Source organism: Saccopteryx bilineata, chromosome 4 (genome assembly GCF_036850765.1).
Source record: "Saccopteryx bilineata isolate mSacBil1 chromosome 4, mSacBil1_pri_phased_curated, whole genome shotgun sequence".
In the NCBI taxonomy this organism is placed as follows: Eukaryota; Metazoa; Chordata; class Mammalia; order Chiroptera; family Emballonuridae; genus Saccopteryx; species Saccopteryx bilineata.
Genome location: NC_089493.1, coordinates 49,255,006 through 49,270,928, shown reverse-complemented (window position 1 = coordinate 49,270,928; position 15,923 = coordinate 49,255,006). Strand labels below are relative to the sequence as shown.

General features: G+C 38.0%; 1 protein-coding gene across 3 annotated transcripts in view; it reads left to right on the top strand.

The window, feature by feature from the left end:
• The window catches only part of ATL1 (atlastin GTPase 1), an 80,053-nt gene that overhangs the window by 29,570 nt on the left and 34,560 nt on the right, over nt 1-15,923 (top strand). For all 3 annotated transcript variants that reach the window (XM_066272098.1, XM_066272095.1, XM_066272097.1), the window contains 4 exons: nt 7,139-7,273; nt 8,235-8,339; nt 10,054-10,104; nt 12,602-12,658. In XM_066272098.1, the coding sequence (XP_066128195.1) occupies nt 7,139-7,273; nt 8,235-8,339; nt 10,054-10,104; nt 12,602-12,658 (348 nt within the window). The remainder of the gene's footprint in view (nt 1-7,138; nt 7,274-8,234; nt 8,340-10,053; nt 10,105-12,601; nt 12,659-15,923) is intronic.

The following is a 15,923-nucleotide window of genomic DNA, read 5'->3' as shown; positions in this document are numbered from 1 at the left end:
ATGGCAGTGGCATAACCAGAATTTTGATGTAAGTCGAAACACCCCCTAGCCTAAGTCAGTTACCTATCCTAACACAGTTGTAAAATCATAATCTAGAACATGAAAACATAATTAAGCCACAGAAAAAGGAAAAGAACACTAATATACTGTATTGTACACTGTACTATAGTAACATAAAAATGACAAAAACCGAGTAAGCCAAAACACTCACATCTCAATTTTTTAAAGTTTTTTATGGGAGCGAGCATCGTAAACTTGAAATGTCATGTTGACACTGTTACAACCTGAGGACTCCCTGTAGTTAAAAATACTGGGGTGTAACCATTCCAACTTTGCTGATGGGCACCAAACTACACAGGCCACTTTTGTCTGAAGCCATTTTGCTATATTTTTCTTAGAATTTTACTTTTTACTCTTTTAAAAATAGATACCTCATAGTAATATGATCATAAACTTTACATGCTATTGGATTTAAAATGTCAAATGATAAAACAAATAAAAAATAGATAAAATGTCAAGTAACTTTTGTCATAACTTTTTTATTGTAATAATTATACTCCAACATTTATTAAAACTTTTTTTCAAGCATGCAGCAGCAAAGTTAGAATTTTTTTTTTAAATAAATTTTTATTAATGGTAATGGGATGACATTAATAAATCAGGGTACATATATTCAAAGAAAACATGTCTAGGTTATTTTGTCACTAAATTATGTTGCGTACCCCTCGCCCAAAGTCAGATTGTCCTCCGCCACCCTCTATCTAGTTCTCTGTGCCCCTCCCCCTCCCCCTAACTCTCTCCCTCCCTCCCTCCCTCCCTCCCATGTCCTCCCTCCCCCCACCCCTGGTAACCACCACACTCTTGTCCATGTCTCTTAATCTCATTTTTATGTTCCACCAATGTATGGAATAATGTAGTTCTTGTTTTTTTCTGATTTACTTATTTCACTCCCTATAATGTTATCAAGATCCCACCATTTTGCTGTAAATGATCTGATGTCATCATTTCTTATGGCTGAGTAGTATTCCATAGTGTATATGTGCCACATCTTCTTTATCCAGTCTTCTATTGAAGGGCTTTTTGGTTGTTTCCATGTCTTGGCCACTGTGAACAGTGCTGCAATGAACATGGGGCTACATGTGTCTTCACGTATCAATGTTTCTGAGGTTTTGGGGTATATACCCAGTAGAGGGATTGCTGGGTCATAAGGTAGTTCTATTTGCAGTTTTTTGAGGAACCACCATACTTTCCTCCATAATGGTTGTACTACTTTACAGTCCCACCAACAGTGAATGAGGGTTCCTTTTTCTCCACAGCCTCTCCAACATTTGCTATTACCCGTCTTGTTGATAATAGCTAATCTAACAGGGGTGAGGTGGTATCTCATTGTAGTTTTGATTTGCATTTCTCTAATAACTAATGAAGCTGAGCATCTTTTCATATATCTGTTGGCCATTTGTATCTCTTCCTGGGAGAAGTGTCTGTTCATGTCCTCTTCCCATTTTTTTATGGGATTGTTTGTTTGTTTGTTGTTGAGTTTTATGAGTTCTTTGTAAATTTTGGATATTAGGCCCTTATCTGAGCTGTTGTTTGAAAATATCATTTCCCATTTAGTTGGCTGTCTGTTTATTTTTATATCAGTTTCTCTTGCTGAGCAAAACTTTTTATTCTGATGTAGTCCCATTCATTTATCGCAAAGTTAGAATTTTGCAGTGAAAATTTGGGTATCCACTACCTAGAATCTATCGATAATATTAATGTTTTTGCTTTATCACATGAGTCTTTGACTATTCTTTCCATATATCACTTTATCTTTTTTTTATTAATTTTACTAGGGTGACATCAATAAATCAGGGTACATATGTTCAAAGAAAATATGTCCAGGTTATCTTGTCAATCAATTATGTTGCATACCCATCACCCAAAGTCAGATTGTCCTCTGTCACCTTCTATCTAGTTTTCTTTGTGCCCCTCCCCCTCCCCCTTTTTCTCCCCCCTCCCCCCCCATAACCACCACACTCTTATCAATGTCTCTTAGTCTCGTTTTTATGTCCCACCTACGTATGGAATAATGCAGTTCTTGGTTTTTTCTGATTTACTTATTTCACTTCGTATAATGTTATCAAGATCCCACCATTTTGCTGTAAATGATCCGATGTCATCATTTCTTATGGCTGAGTAGTATTCCATAGTGTATATGTGCCACATCTTCTTTATCCAGTCTTCTATTGAAGGGCTTTTTGGTTGTTTCCATGTCTTGGCCACTGTGAACAATGCTGCAATGAACATGGGGCTGCATGTGTCTTTACGTATCAATGTTTCTGAGTTTTGGAGGTATATACCCAGTAGAGGGATTGCTGGGTCATAAGGTAGTTCTATTTGCAGTTTTTTGAGGAACCACCATACTTTTCTCCATAATGGTTGTACTACTTTACAGTCCCACCAACAGTGAATGAGGGTTCCTTTTTCTCCACAGCCTCTCCAACATTTGCTATTACCTGTCTTGTTAATAATAGCTAATCTAACAGGTGTGAGGTGGTATCTCATTGTAGTTTTGATTTGCATTTCTCTAATAACTAATGAAGATGAACATCTTTTCATATCTGTTGGCCATTTGTATTTCTTCCTGAGAGAAGTGTCTGTTCATGTCCTCTTCCCACTTTTTTATTGGATTGTTTGTTTGTTGTTGAGTTTTATGATTTTTTTTGTATATTTTGAATATTAGGCCCTTATCTGAGCTGTTGTTTGAAAATATCATTTCCCATTTAGTTGGCTGTCTGTTTATTTTGTTGTCAGTTTCTCTTGCTGAGCAAAAACTTCGTCTGATGTAGTCCCATTCATTTATTTTTGCCTTCACTTCCCTTGCCTTTGGAGTCAAATTCATAAAATGCTCTCTAAAACCAAGGTCCATGAGTTTAGAACCTATGTCTTCTTCTATGTACTTTATTGTTTCAGGTCTTATGTTTAGATCTTTGATCCATTTTGAGTTAATTTTAGTACAAGGGGACAAACTGTGGTCAAGTTTCATTCTTTTGCATGTGGCTTTCCAGTTTTCCAGCACCATTTGTTGAAGAGGCTTTCTTTTCTCCATTGTATGTTGTTGGCCCCTTTGTCAAAAATTACTTGATCATATATATGTGGTTTTATTTCTGGACTTTCTATTCTGTTCCATTGGTCTGAGTGTCTATTTTTCTGCCAATACCATGCTGTTTTGATTGTCGTGGCTCTATAATATATGTCAGGTATTGTAATGCCCCCAGCTTCGTTCTTTTTCTTTAGGATTGCGTTGGCTATTCGGGGTATTTTTTTGTTTTTGTTTTTGTTTTTGTATTTTTCTGAAGCTGGAAACGGGGAGAGACAGTCAGACAGACTCCTGCATGTGCCTGACCGGGATCCACCCGGCACGCCCACCAGGGGCGATGCTCTGCCCACCAGGGGTGTCGCTCTGTTGCGACCAGAGCCACTGTAGCACCTGGGGCAGAGGCCAAGGAGCCATCCCCAGCGCCCGGGCCATCTTTGCTCCAATGGAGCCTCGGCTGCGGGAGGGGAAGAGAGAGATAGAGAGGAAGGAGAGGGGGAGGGGTGGAGAAGCAGATGGGCACTTCTCCTGTGTGCCCTGGCCGGGAATCGAACTGGGGACTTCCGCACGCCAGGCCGACGCTCTACCACTGAGCCAACCGTCCAGGGCCGTATTCGGGGTTTTTTATAGTTCCATATAAATCTGATGATTTTTTGTTCCATTTCTTTAAAAAATGTCATTGGAATTTGGATAGGAATTGCATTAAATTTGTATATTGCTTTGGGTAATATGGCCATCTTGATTATATTTATTCTTCCTATCCAAGAGCAAGGAATATTCTTCCATCTCATTGTATCTTTTTCGATTTCCCTTAACAATGGTTTGTAGATTTCATTATATAAGTCCTTTACATTCTTTGTTCTGTTTAATCCTAGGTATTTTATTTATTTTGTTGCAATTGTGAAGGGGATTATTTTTTTGAGTTAGTTCTCAATGTTTCATTGTTGGCATATCACTTTATCTTTTTTAATTGAATTAATTGGGGTGCAGGTTTCAAGTGTACATACAACTCAATAATTAACATCATCTGCACATTGCATCCTGATCACCACACTGTTGTCTCTGTCTGTATTATATATATTTTTTTCTTAATCATATTTATTTGATTCATTTCAAAGTAAATCCCTGATATCAGTATACTTCCGCATAAATATTTCAATGTACATCATTATTATATATTTCAGTATTTATTTAGTTTTTCTTTTATTATAAAATTTATATACAGTTACACACACAAATATCAAGTACATTTGCTTTTTTTTTTTAAAGGCTTATACCTGTGTAGCCCCAAATCCCATCAAGTATATCTTGCCTTTACCCCAGAAGGTTCTCTCTTATCTCTACCCCCAAAGGCAACCAACAGTGTCGTAACATTTGAGACAAGTATGGCACAGAAATGGGACTTTAAGGGGCCTAGGATAAACCAAAAGCAGAGGGATGAAGAGATTAGAATTGGGGACAGAGGGTTGGGAGTGGAAAGCATACCAGATTTTTTTCCTACTCTTTTACCCGTAGCAATTCTGATGCAAATATTAATTTTTTGGCAGAATAGACACACTACCCAAAGAAACTTTGTATTATGTATTTATACCATAATTACCCATTTTGGATTAATCTTTAGTTGGGTTTTTTTGAAGAATTTTGTGATGTTAACTTTTTTTTGTTCTTCGCAAATTTAAAAAATATTTTTGAATTTATTAGGGTGACACTACTTAACATAGTTATACAAGTTTCAGGTGCCCAACTCTATAACACATCTCAGTATACCATTGTGTATGTTTGTTACTCCCCCTTCATCTATCACAATTCGTCCCTTCTATATCCTCCTCCAACTCCCTCCTTCTGGCAGTCACCACATTGTTATCCATGTTCATAAGTATTTTTTTCTTTTGTTTTTTCTTTTTGCTCTATCCCTCTACCTTCCTAGGCCAGTCCTCCCCACCCCCGACCGCTGTCAGCCTGTTCTCTGTTTATGAGTCTGTCTCTATTTTGCTTCTTAGTTCATTTTGTTCTTAGATTCCACATATGATTGAAATCATACAGTGCTTGTCTTTCTTTTCTTTTCTTGTGTGTGAGAGAGAGGGACAGATAGGGACAGACAGGAAGGGAGAGAGATGAGAAGCATCTTTGTTGCGGTACCTTAGTTGTTCATTGATTGCTTTTTCATATGTGCCTTGATCCGGGGGGCTACAGCAGACTGAGTGACCCCTTGCTCAAACCAGTGACCTTGGGCTCAAGCTGGTGAGCTTTTGCTCAAACCAGATGAGCCCGCGCATAAGCTGGCGACCTTGGGTTTCTAACCTGGGTCCTCGCGTCCCAGTCCGACGCTCTATCCACTGTGCCATCACCTAGTCAGGCAGCTTGTCTTTCTTTGACTGACTTATTTCACTGAGAATAGTGATCTCCAGGTACATCCATACTGTTGCAAAACGTAAGATTTCCTTCTTTTTTATGGTCACATAGTATTCCATGTGTAAATGTACCACAGCTTTTTCATCTACTCATCGACTGATGAGCACTTAGGCTGTTTACAGATTTTGGCTATTGTAAATAAGGCTGCAATGAACATAGGAGTATGTATATTCTTTTGAATTAGTGTTTCAGGATTCTTAGGATATATTCCCAGAAGTAGAATCACTGGGTCATAAATAAGACAGTTCCATTTTTAATTTTTTGGGGTAACTCCATACTACTTTCCACAGTGGTTGTGCAAATCTGCATTCCCATCACAGTGCCCTAGGGTTCCCCTTTCTTCACCCCCTCACCAACACTTGTTGTTTGTTGTAACGTTGACATTAACATCTGGAATCTTTAGTGCCAGTTCAAACAAATCAAGAACAGAACTGCTAAACAACTCAGACTCTGAAAGCAAGCAAGCTTCTTATTATTCTCTATTTCTAGCATACCAGCATTAGTGTACTACTTAACACCGGTGGGAGAATTGAATGAACAAAATTAGTAAACTTTACATTCTTTGGGATTGTACAGTTTTAGGCATATTCATAGTTTTAACTGTTAAACATTAAATAGTAACACTTGTGTTAAATAGCATTTGCTCAGATTCAAGTGTAACAGATTTGTTTTATTTTTGTTTTTCTGCACCTACTACTAGGTGCCTCTCTTCCTCCTATTCACTCCCTCCTTGAGGCCCCAATACCGAAGCATTAATATGTTCTTTCACATCTTTATTCTTTTTCTTTTTTTGCATTTTTCTGAAGCTGGAAACGGGGAGAGACAGTCAGACAGACTCCCACATGAGCCCGACCGGGATCCACCTGGCACGCCCACCAGGGGCGATGCTCTGCCCACCAGGGGGCGATGCTCTGCCCCTCTGGGGCGTTGCTCTGCCGCGACCAGAGCCACTCTAGTGCCTGGGGCAAAGGCCAAGGAGCCATCTCCAGCGCCCGGGCCATCTTTGCTCCAATGGAGCCTTGGCTGTGGAAGGGGAAGAGAGAGACAGAGAGGAAGGAGGGGGGGTGGAGAAGCAAATGGGCGCTTCTCCTATGTGTCCTGGCCGGGAATCGAACCCGGGTCCCCCGCATGCCAGGCCGACGCTCTACCCCTGAGCCAACCAGCCAGGGCCACACATCTTTATTCCTTTGTTTCTGGAATGCCCTACCCAAGTTTGCTCACTGGGAAAATTCCTAAAGATCTTTCAAGTCTTAGCTCAAATATCACCTCTCCTTTGAAGTCTTATGTGATCAAGAGTTATTTATTTATTTTCTTATGCTTTACTTATGCCTAACATACACTCCCATTTTGGCATGCGTACATTGCATTATAATGGTTTGTTAGCATGTCTCTCCCTGTTAGGCTATGAACTTCCTCTGGTCCAGAATATCTATGTATCCCCATAGTACCTAGCATGAAATGTGGCAAATGGTTGCTCCTCTGTAATTACTTTTTGGATGAATAAATAAAGGAATTGTATCAATATAGTAGCTGTGCATGTGTTGTTTCCTTTTGACTAGAGTTGAGAGAGATACAGACCTAAATGGATAAATGGAAAGTACTATACTATATATCTAGTTCCATATCATAGACTTTCTTAATTTATAGGAATCAGTTGATTGGGTTGGAGATTACAATGAACCATTGACTGGTTTTTCATGGAGAGGTGGGTCTGAACGAGAGACTACAGGAATCCAGATATGGAGTGAAGTCTTCCTTATCAATAAACCTGATGGTAAAAAGGTATGATGTGATCTTCTGAAAGAAAATAGATTTTTCACTTACAACAGTTACTACTTTTCAGGATCCTCAAAATCTCTCAATTGAAAACTAATTTTAGGCCATTTCACATGATGTTTAAAAAGGAGGTGGGTAGCATTATATTGCATGTTCCCTCTTTCCTTTTCTAGCAATCTGGGTAGGCAAAATTGTAGAACAATGGAACAGCAGATCAGCTAACATCTAAACTTTGTTTCAGTGCTGTTTCTGTTATTTGGATTACCAATGAAAATTAATCATTACAATATTTGGCAGCTAATTAATATTTTTACTTTCTGTGGTACTCATGGCATATGTAAAAATAATAAGTATTCATTATTAATGGTTTACTGTAGTTCTTATGATGTTGACTTAGTGGTAACCTGAACACTCTACATCAGGGGTCCCCAAACTAAGGCCCGCGGCCACATGTGGCCCCTTGAGGCCATTTATCCGGCCCCCGCCGCACTTCCGGAAGGGGCACCTCTTTCATTGGTAGTCAGTGAGAGGAGCACAGGATGCAGATGTGCTGTATTCCTGGAGTACTGTATGTGGCAGCGCGGTGTTGCTCACGTACAGTACTACTTCTGGTGACGCGGGACGCACGTGTCATATCAATGTTACGGCTAGCAGTGACAAATATGGAACTGGACATTGACCATCCCATTAGCCAAAAGTAGGCTCATAGTTCCCATTGAAATACTGGTCAGTTTGTTGATTTAAATTTACTTGTTCTTTATTTTAAATATTGTATTTGTTTCCATTTTGTTTTTTACTTTAAAATAAGATATGTGCAGTGTGCATAGGGATTTGTTCATAGATTTTTTTATAGTCCGGCCCTCCAACGGTCTGAGGAACAGTGAACTGGCCCCCTGTGTAAAAAGTTTGGGGACCCCTGCTCTACATGTTCAGTAAAATATTAACAACATACTCTACTTGCCTGTAGGTTGCAGTGCTATTGATGGATACTCAGGGAACCTTTGATAGTCAGTCAACTTTGAGAGATTCAGCCACAGTATTTGCCCTTAGCACAATGATCAGCTCAATACAGGTATGGAATAAAATAAATCAATTTTTATGGATGCTTCTTTCACCTGAAATTATATATATATATATTTCCACATATTTGTGCTAGTGAGATAACAGAAATGTTAAATCATGCATATTATTTGCCTACCACTTCTCATGATTTCTATGAATAGAATTGTTTTTATTATTCTCACCTAATTTCTGATGTTTTCAAATTGCCTACTTTAGTCAGAAAAGGTGATATTTATCTTATTGATATTTTCTGTTTAAAATATATAATAAATATAGTAATATTAAATATTATAATGTATGCAGGTATCTAGGGATCACCTATTATAAGTTATATTTAATGAAATGATTTATAAATTCAAAATTTTACTTTACATAGCTAGTAGGAACATTTCTAAATGTAAACATTTATATGTGTTTACAGCCTTTTAAAACATCAGTATACATTTAGGAAAGTAACTGTCTTCTTGTAAAAATTATAGTCTTCCTTTCCTTTCCTTTCCTTTTTTTCCCCTCTGTCTTTTTTAAAGTATTGTCTTTGAAGTTATTGTAGGCTTTATTAGTTGTCCTAAAAGTCCGTGAGAATTTTACTATAACCATAGAACACACAGCATAAAGAATTTAAGACAATTGAAAAATATTTCCTATTTACTGGAAAGACCAAGAAGGGATAATAGACAAGAAATAGACTGTTAAAAAGAAAGGTAAGACAGTTTAAAAAGGTAGGATAGACAAAGTTGTTAGGATGAGTCATCAAGGCTGAAATTCTAAGTACAGAAGAATGGAACCAGTGAACCGGCAATGAAGGCATCATGTATAGGTAGGACAACCACGAGAGGGTGGATAGAAGGAAGACTGAATTTTGTATAAAGGACTTTTAAGATAAAAAGCCATGATTATAACCTATGATTGACTAGCTTTTAAAAATATACTTCTTAAATGAACAATCCTTTAAAATATTGACTTACCTAATTTCTTCATAATCAACAGTATAAGCCATTTATACAAGCTAATTAAAAACAGATTGACTTTGCCTTTTTACTATTTCTATTTTACCTGAAAACACTTATTTTCACTGAAAAATCCAAGTCCTTTTAGTAATGACTCTTCATTATTATCTGAGAAACGATCTATTTAAAAGTATACTGCTTGCTATAATACATAGAAATATCCACATCCTTAATTTCCTTTTGAAGTCACTGATTATTATATCCCTCAAAAAAATTTCACCTTGATACAGTGATCTGTTCACGAAGCATTAATGCATATGTTTACTGGTGTGAGCAGGATATCAGAATCTAACTTCCACATCATGAAACTTTCTGTAGACATACCTAAGATAATCCAATTGTGAAGAAGTCAACATAGTTTTTCAAGACAATTTTATATATGGGCTATTCAGATTTAGATTGCCATTATTTATAAGAAGGAGTGTTTTATTGACTAATGGTTAAATCAGTTTCATAAAGTAATTTTAATATTCTGCCCCCAGAACCGGTGGCTGTTGCATTTCTGGAACAATTTTATGATCCTTGTACATTGTTTATTGTCTCTCAAGCTTCTCTTACTCCTGATTAAGGTCTTACTTATAGATATCATGATATAAGAATATATGTAAGAGAGTTCAAGTTTGTGATAATTGATATTTATAAAAATAGAGAATGACAGAGTGAGTGCTGAGGATGATGCTAATTATTTTCTCACTTTAACTTTACTTCCTAATCAAGGTATATAACTTATCCCAAAATGTCCAGGAGGATGATCTTCAGCACCTTCAGGTAACAATATTTATACACCTTTTTAATATCCAGTAACTTTTTGAACATGTATAGTGGAACTTCAAGATTTTTTTTTGGATCTTCTATGTGGCAAATTTAACAATTCAGAAGATTTAGAAACATTATCAAATGGAGGTTGTCCTGTTTCCAGGTTTCTTGTTCCAACCTTATAGGGTTATATTCTTTCTAAAGCAGCTTTCAAATTCCTTTCTTTCTGTAACGCCATTTGCTGTTGGCCCTGCATATGTGAAAATGTGTGGCAAATTAAAATAGAAAGAGAATCTTTGGTTCAAAAATGACTCAAAAATGAGAAAATGAAATCCTAAGGTCATTGCTAGTATGATAGCGGTCGTATGCCAGCTTCCCTCCTCCGCACTGTGGACCACTTTATACCTAAGAACTATGAGGAGCTATAACTCACAGAATTCTATTTTAGATCTGAAAGAGACCTCAGTGACTCCTAATTATACTTCATATTTTATACATGAGGGAAATTTGGCTGAAAGAAATAAATGACTTGCCTAAATTCCTGTGGCTAATTAGTGGTAGAGTGGGGATAAAAATGTTGTCATCTGTCTGGGCTCAGTGCTCCTTTTTCTCTCCAAGCAGCATGTAAATCTCAAGTAAAAGATTAGATATTTCACAAAGATGCGTCTCATCTCTATAACATTGCTGTCTTTCAATTCATGTTATATTGGTTACATAGCAAAGCCTATTGTTTCTCTGATAGTTGCCCTCTACATATTTTATAGAAAATTTTGCTTTCAGTTTATGATTTTATCATAATAAGAACCATGTACAAATTTAACAGAGAGCAAAAGAATGATAAGGCAGAGTCATTGGTAATGTCAGAAATATCATTTAAGTTCATAGCCAGCATTACTTCCAAATATATTTCTTGTACATTTCACTGACCATTTTTGACAGATAGCCTGTATGCTGAGTAACTGTTACATGTTTCTATAATAAGTAATATTAGTTATTCAAGCATGGTACTGTTTAACACTGGTTTTAGGGATTTCTAAAAAAGGACTGATTTTGGACTTTGAGATTGAGTACATTATCTTTCTTGAGATCATTTAAAAATTTTCCATAAATGAAAACATCTCAGATTGTGAGTTCAATTTATGTTAGTAGATGGGTCTAATGATAGTGTCTAATCCCTGGTCCAGCTGCCTTTTAGATATGATATTCCAAAATTCTATTTAATCACCCTAATCAGATACCTAGTAATTATCCTTTGCTCTAGATTCCCATAGCTCCCACAGGAGAGGCATGTGGATGGGAATCCTCCGTGTCAGCATTCTCCCCCAGTTCTGAGAAGCCTCCATGGCTTGTCCCTCTTTGTGTATGCAGTGGCTTTTGCTATGTACGTGTTGAGAAACCCACTTAGTCACTCTGGATGAAACTATCACCAGAGGCCCGGTCACAGTCACCCCCTCAGGTCTAATAGGGAGCAATAAGAAATGTGAGATCGCGGTGTATTTGATTTTTCACATTTTAAACCAAATGCCTATATGCCTTTGTAATAATCCAGGCCTGGTGCTATTAAGGGTCCTCAGACAACTTTCATAAATATATCCTGCATAGTATAAGGTCTACCAGAAAGTTCTGTCCGTTTCTATCACAACAAGTTTCGACACGTAAGCACATGTTTATTTGGCGCACGTGTGCCTATTTTTATCACTTAATGTATACATACTGACGTAGCAAATTAACTAAAACAAAGTTAATTCAGGTTAGTCTTATGTGTGAAGCGATAGTGTACCCATGGCTACTGATAAAGTTCATTTACGCCACTGTAATTTTTACGAATTTCAACAAGGAAGAAATGCTACAGAAGCATGTCTGTCGCATCCACCATATTCCCTGGACTTAGCACCCTCCGACTATCATTTGTTTTTGTCCTTACAAAATTTTTTGAAGGGCAAAAATTCAAAAATGAAGAAGATATCAAACAAGCACTGGTTCAATTTTTCACATCAAAAGATAAAACATTTTTCAAAAATGGGATATACAAATTGCCCTCGCGCTGGCAAGAAATCATTAATAATAATGGCAATTATATTATTTAATAAAGTTTATTGACGGTAAGAAAAATTTGTACTTTGTTTTATTCCAAAAACGGACAGAACTTTCTGGTAGACCTTATATATTGCTCACTGGTCTATTTTGCAAGTTCTTCTTTGAAAGGTCATTTTAATATGTTTCTTTCTCCCTATCTTCCCTACCAAAAATTGTCCTATATTCCAGATATAAAAGATGTTAGCTTTAACATGGAAACTTTATTTTTAAAATGTACTTTATGTCCCTAATATTAAAATATCTCATTACTGTACTGTTTTACCTAATAATTCCTTAAAATGTTTATTGTAATCTAAATAATACAGTATTATCTTACAGCTTGGGAAAAAATATTAATGGAAGAAAGCCAAAAAGTAACACTGCAGATACTGAAGTTTTCTTTGTGCGTGTGTGTGTGTAATTTTCCTTCTAGCTTTTCACTGAGTATGGCAGACTGGCAATGGAGGAAACATTCCTGAAGCCATTTCAGGTGAGTTGGGTTTAAATGATGGTAAATTCTTATTAAATTTTCCTGAAGACCATAAGCAGGTATTTTAGTTAATTGAGAGGATCTGTTTCTTTCTCTTTTTTAAAATTTCATTTAAAAAGCACTTTTGAATACCTATTTAATACTACTAAATGCAAGGAGAAGACAGAACTGGGGAAATAAAAATTTAACAAGTTAGCCTGACCAGGCGGTGGTGCAGTAGATAGAGCGTCGGACTGGGATGTGGAGAACCCAAGTTCAAGACCCCGAGGTCACCAGCTTGAGCTTGGGCTCATCTGGTTTGAGCAAAAGCTCACCAGCTTGGGCCCAAGGTCGCTGGCTCGAGCAAGGGGTTACTCAGTCTGCTGTAGCCCCCAAGTCAAGGCACATATGAGAAAGCAATCAATGAACAACTAAGTTGTTGCAATGAAAAACTAATGATTAATGCTTCTCATCTTTCTGTGTTCCTGTCTGTCCCTATCTATCCCTCTCTCTGACTCTCTGTCTCTGTAAAAAAATAAAATTAAATTAAATTTAACAAGTTAAAAAAAAAGGAAAGGGAAAATAAAAGAATGAGTGAGACATTTTGGTTCCTGTAGAATATCAGTTTTTTTCTCTTAAACCCAACCCTAGGGATAATCATAAAAACCACACAAAAAAATTTGATGTTTGTCAGACATAAAACCTCCAACCAAGTAAAACTCCTGGCACAACAGAAGGTGGTTATAAGGCACAGCAAAAGCTGGCACCAAAGACAGTTTTTTGGTAGTGCCCTTTTCTTCTTACACATTGATCTGTAGGAATGGTTACCTGCTATCAGAAGAACAGCAAACAGCCCAGGCTCTGCTGGGGACAGCAGGATAATATCAGCAATATCTGCACTTGGACTGGGTGGTATAAGCAGACAGTCTGGCCTTTTCATGCTCCCTTTTGTCCCTACCCCTTTTTATAAACCAAGAACCAGGAGATGGTAACTAAGTCAAACAGTCCTTAAAAACAGTTACCTGGAGGAGGAACAGATTTAAACACCAAAGACTGTCTATCTGAAGCATAATGGAGTCAGCCTGAGCTTATCAGAAGAGGCTCAAGCTAAGCCTTAGAAGTCAGCCCCTCCCTTCAGATACACATCACCAGCTGAAATGGATCATGCCCTGGGGGAGTGTGAACACACAAGAAAACTGAACAACTAATAAAGGGCAAAGTACAATTATTGGCTCAGATGGCAAATAATTTAAAATAAGTTATATTGGCTATCTATTGCTGCATAACAAATCATCCTAAAATCATAAACATTTATTATCTCACACAGTTTTTGAGGGTCAGGAATCTATCTGGAGTGGCTTAGGCTAGGTGATTTTGACCTAATGTTTCTCAAGAAGTCTTGCTCAAACAGTTGGCTGGGGGACATTATCTGAAGACTTGACTGGAGGGCCCACTTCTGAGCTCACTACATGGTTGTTGACAGGAGGCTTCAATTCCTTGCCACGTGGAATTTTCCATAGGGCTGCTCACAGGGCACCCTCCTCAGAACAAATGATCCCTTTGCCAAAACGAGTGGCCAAGAGAGAAACAGCAATCATTTATAATCTAATCTTGGAAGTGAAGACATCTTAAGCATAAGACAGAATTTGCCAAATTCTAATAAACATACAGACTAACTCTGGCATAATATGGGACAGGACTAAACAAATATGGAAATACCAGGAGGCAGGGATCTTGGGAGCCTTACTGGAGACAGTCTACTATATGAGCATATTAAATATTCTTAAGAAATAAATGATCACTGCCAGAACAGGCAGAGGTGCAGTGGATAGGGCATCAGCCTGAAATGCTGAGGACCCAGATTCGAAACTCCAAGGTTGCCAGCTTGAACACAGGCTCACAAGCTTGAGCACAGGGTTGCTGGCTTGAGTGTGGGATCATAGATGTGACCCCATGGTCACTGGCTTGAGCCCAAAGGTCACTGTCTTAAAGACCAAGGTTGCTGGCTTAAGCCCAAGGTTGTTGGCTTGAGCAAGGGGTCACTGGCTTGGATGGAGGCTCCCAGTCAAGGCACATATAAGAAAGCCATCAATGAACAACTAAGGTGCCACAATGAAGAATTGATGCTTCTCATCTTTCTCCCTTCCTGTCTGTCCTTATCTGTCCCTCTCTCTGTCTCACTAAAAATAAAAAAAGAAAAGAAAGAAAGGATGATTGGCCCTGGCTGGTTTGCTCAGTGGAAAGAATATTAGCCTGATGTATGGATGTCCTGGGTTCAATTCCTGATCAGAGCACACAAGAGAAGCAACCACCTGCTTCTTTCCCCCTCACTCTCCCTTCTTTCCCTCTTCCTTCCCACAGCTACTGGCTCAATTGGTTCAAGTGTTGGCCCTGGGCACTGAGGGTAGGTCAATTGGCCCAAGTGCAGCCTCAGGTGCTAAAAATAGCTTGGTTGATTCTAGCATCAGCCCCAGGTGGGGGTTGCTAGGTAGATCCCAGTGAGGAGTGCATGCAGAAGTCACTATCTCCCCTCATCTACTTAAAAAAAAAGAAAGAAAGAAAGAAGGGGTGACTGTCTTATGCTTCCAGTAAGAGAAGATTAGATAATTTGGATTAACCTTCTTCCTGACAACAATTAAAAACACTCAAAAGAAAATTAAAAATTTGGACAAACGCAGATGGTACATTCCACGTATTTTGACTACTTTGCCATTTTTCTTTTTATTTTACCATATTGGGGTATTTATTATAAGAATTTGATGGTCTTTTTTGTAGTCCTTAGACATTTTCCTTTACATAGGACAGAGGTTATACACACAAAGACAAAAATGTCCAAACAAATTCTGTTTTAATTCTCTAGATTGTCTAAATCAGTACCTTTTTAAATAAATTATATTATTCACATAAAAAAAAAATTTGGACAAACGAATATTAATAAGATAGTAAGACCCTGGCAGGTTGGCTCAGTGGTAGAGCATCAGCCCAGCGTGTGGAAGTCCTGGGTTCAATTCCCAGCCCGGGCACACAGGAGAAGTGCCCATCTGCTTCTCCACCCTCCCCCCTCTCTTTTCTGTCTCTCTCTTCCCCTCCCGCAGCCAAGGCTCCATTGGAGCAAAGTTGGCCCAGGTGCTGAGGATGGCTCCATGGCCTCAAACGCTAGAATAAAATGGCTCCAGTTGCAACAGAGCAACACCCTAGATGGGTGCATGCAGAAGTCTGTCTCTCTGCCTCCCACTTCTCACTTCAGAAAAATACAAAAAAAAAAAAAGTAAAAAATTGTTGTGAT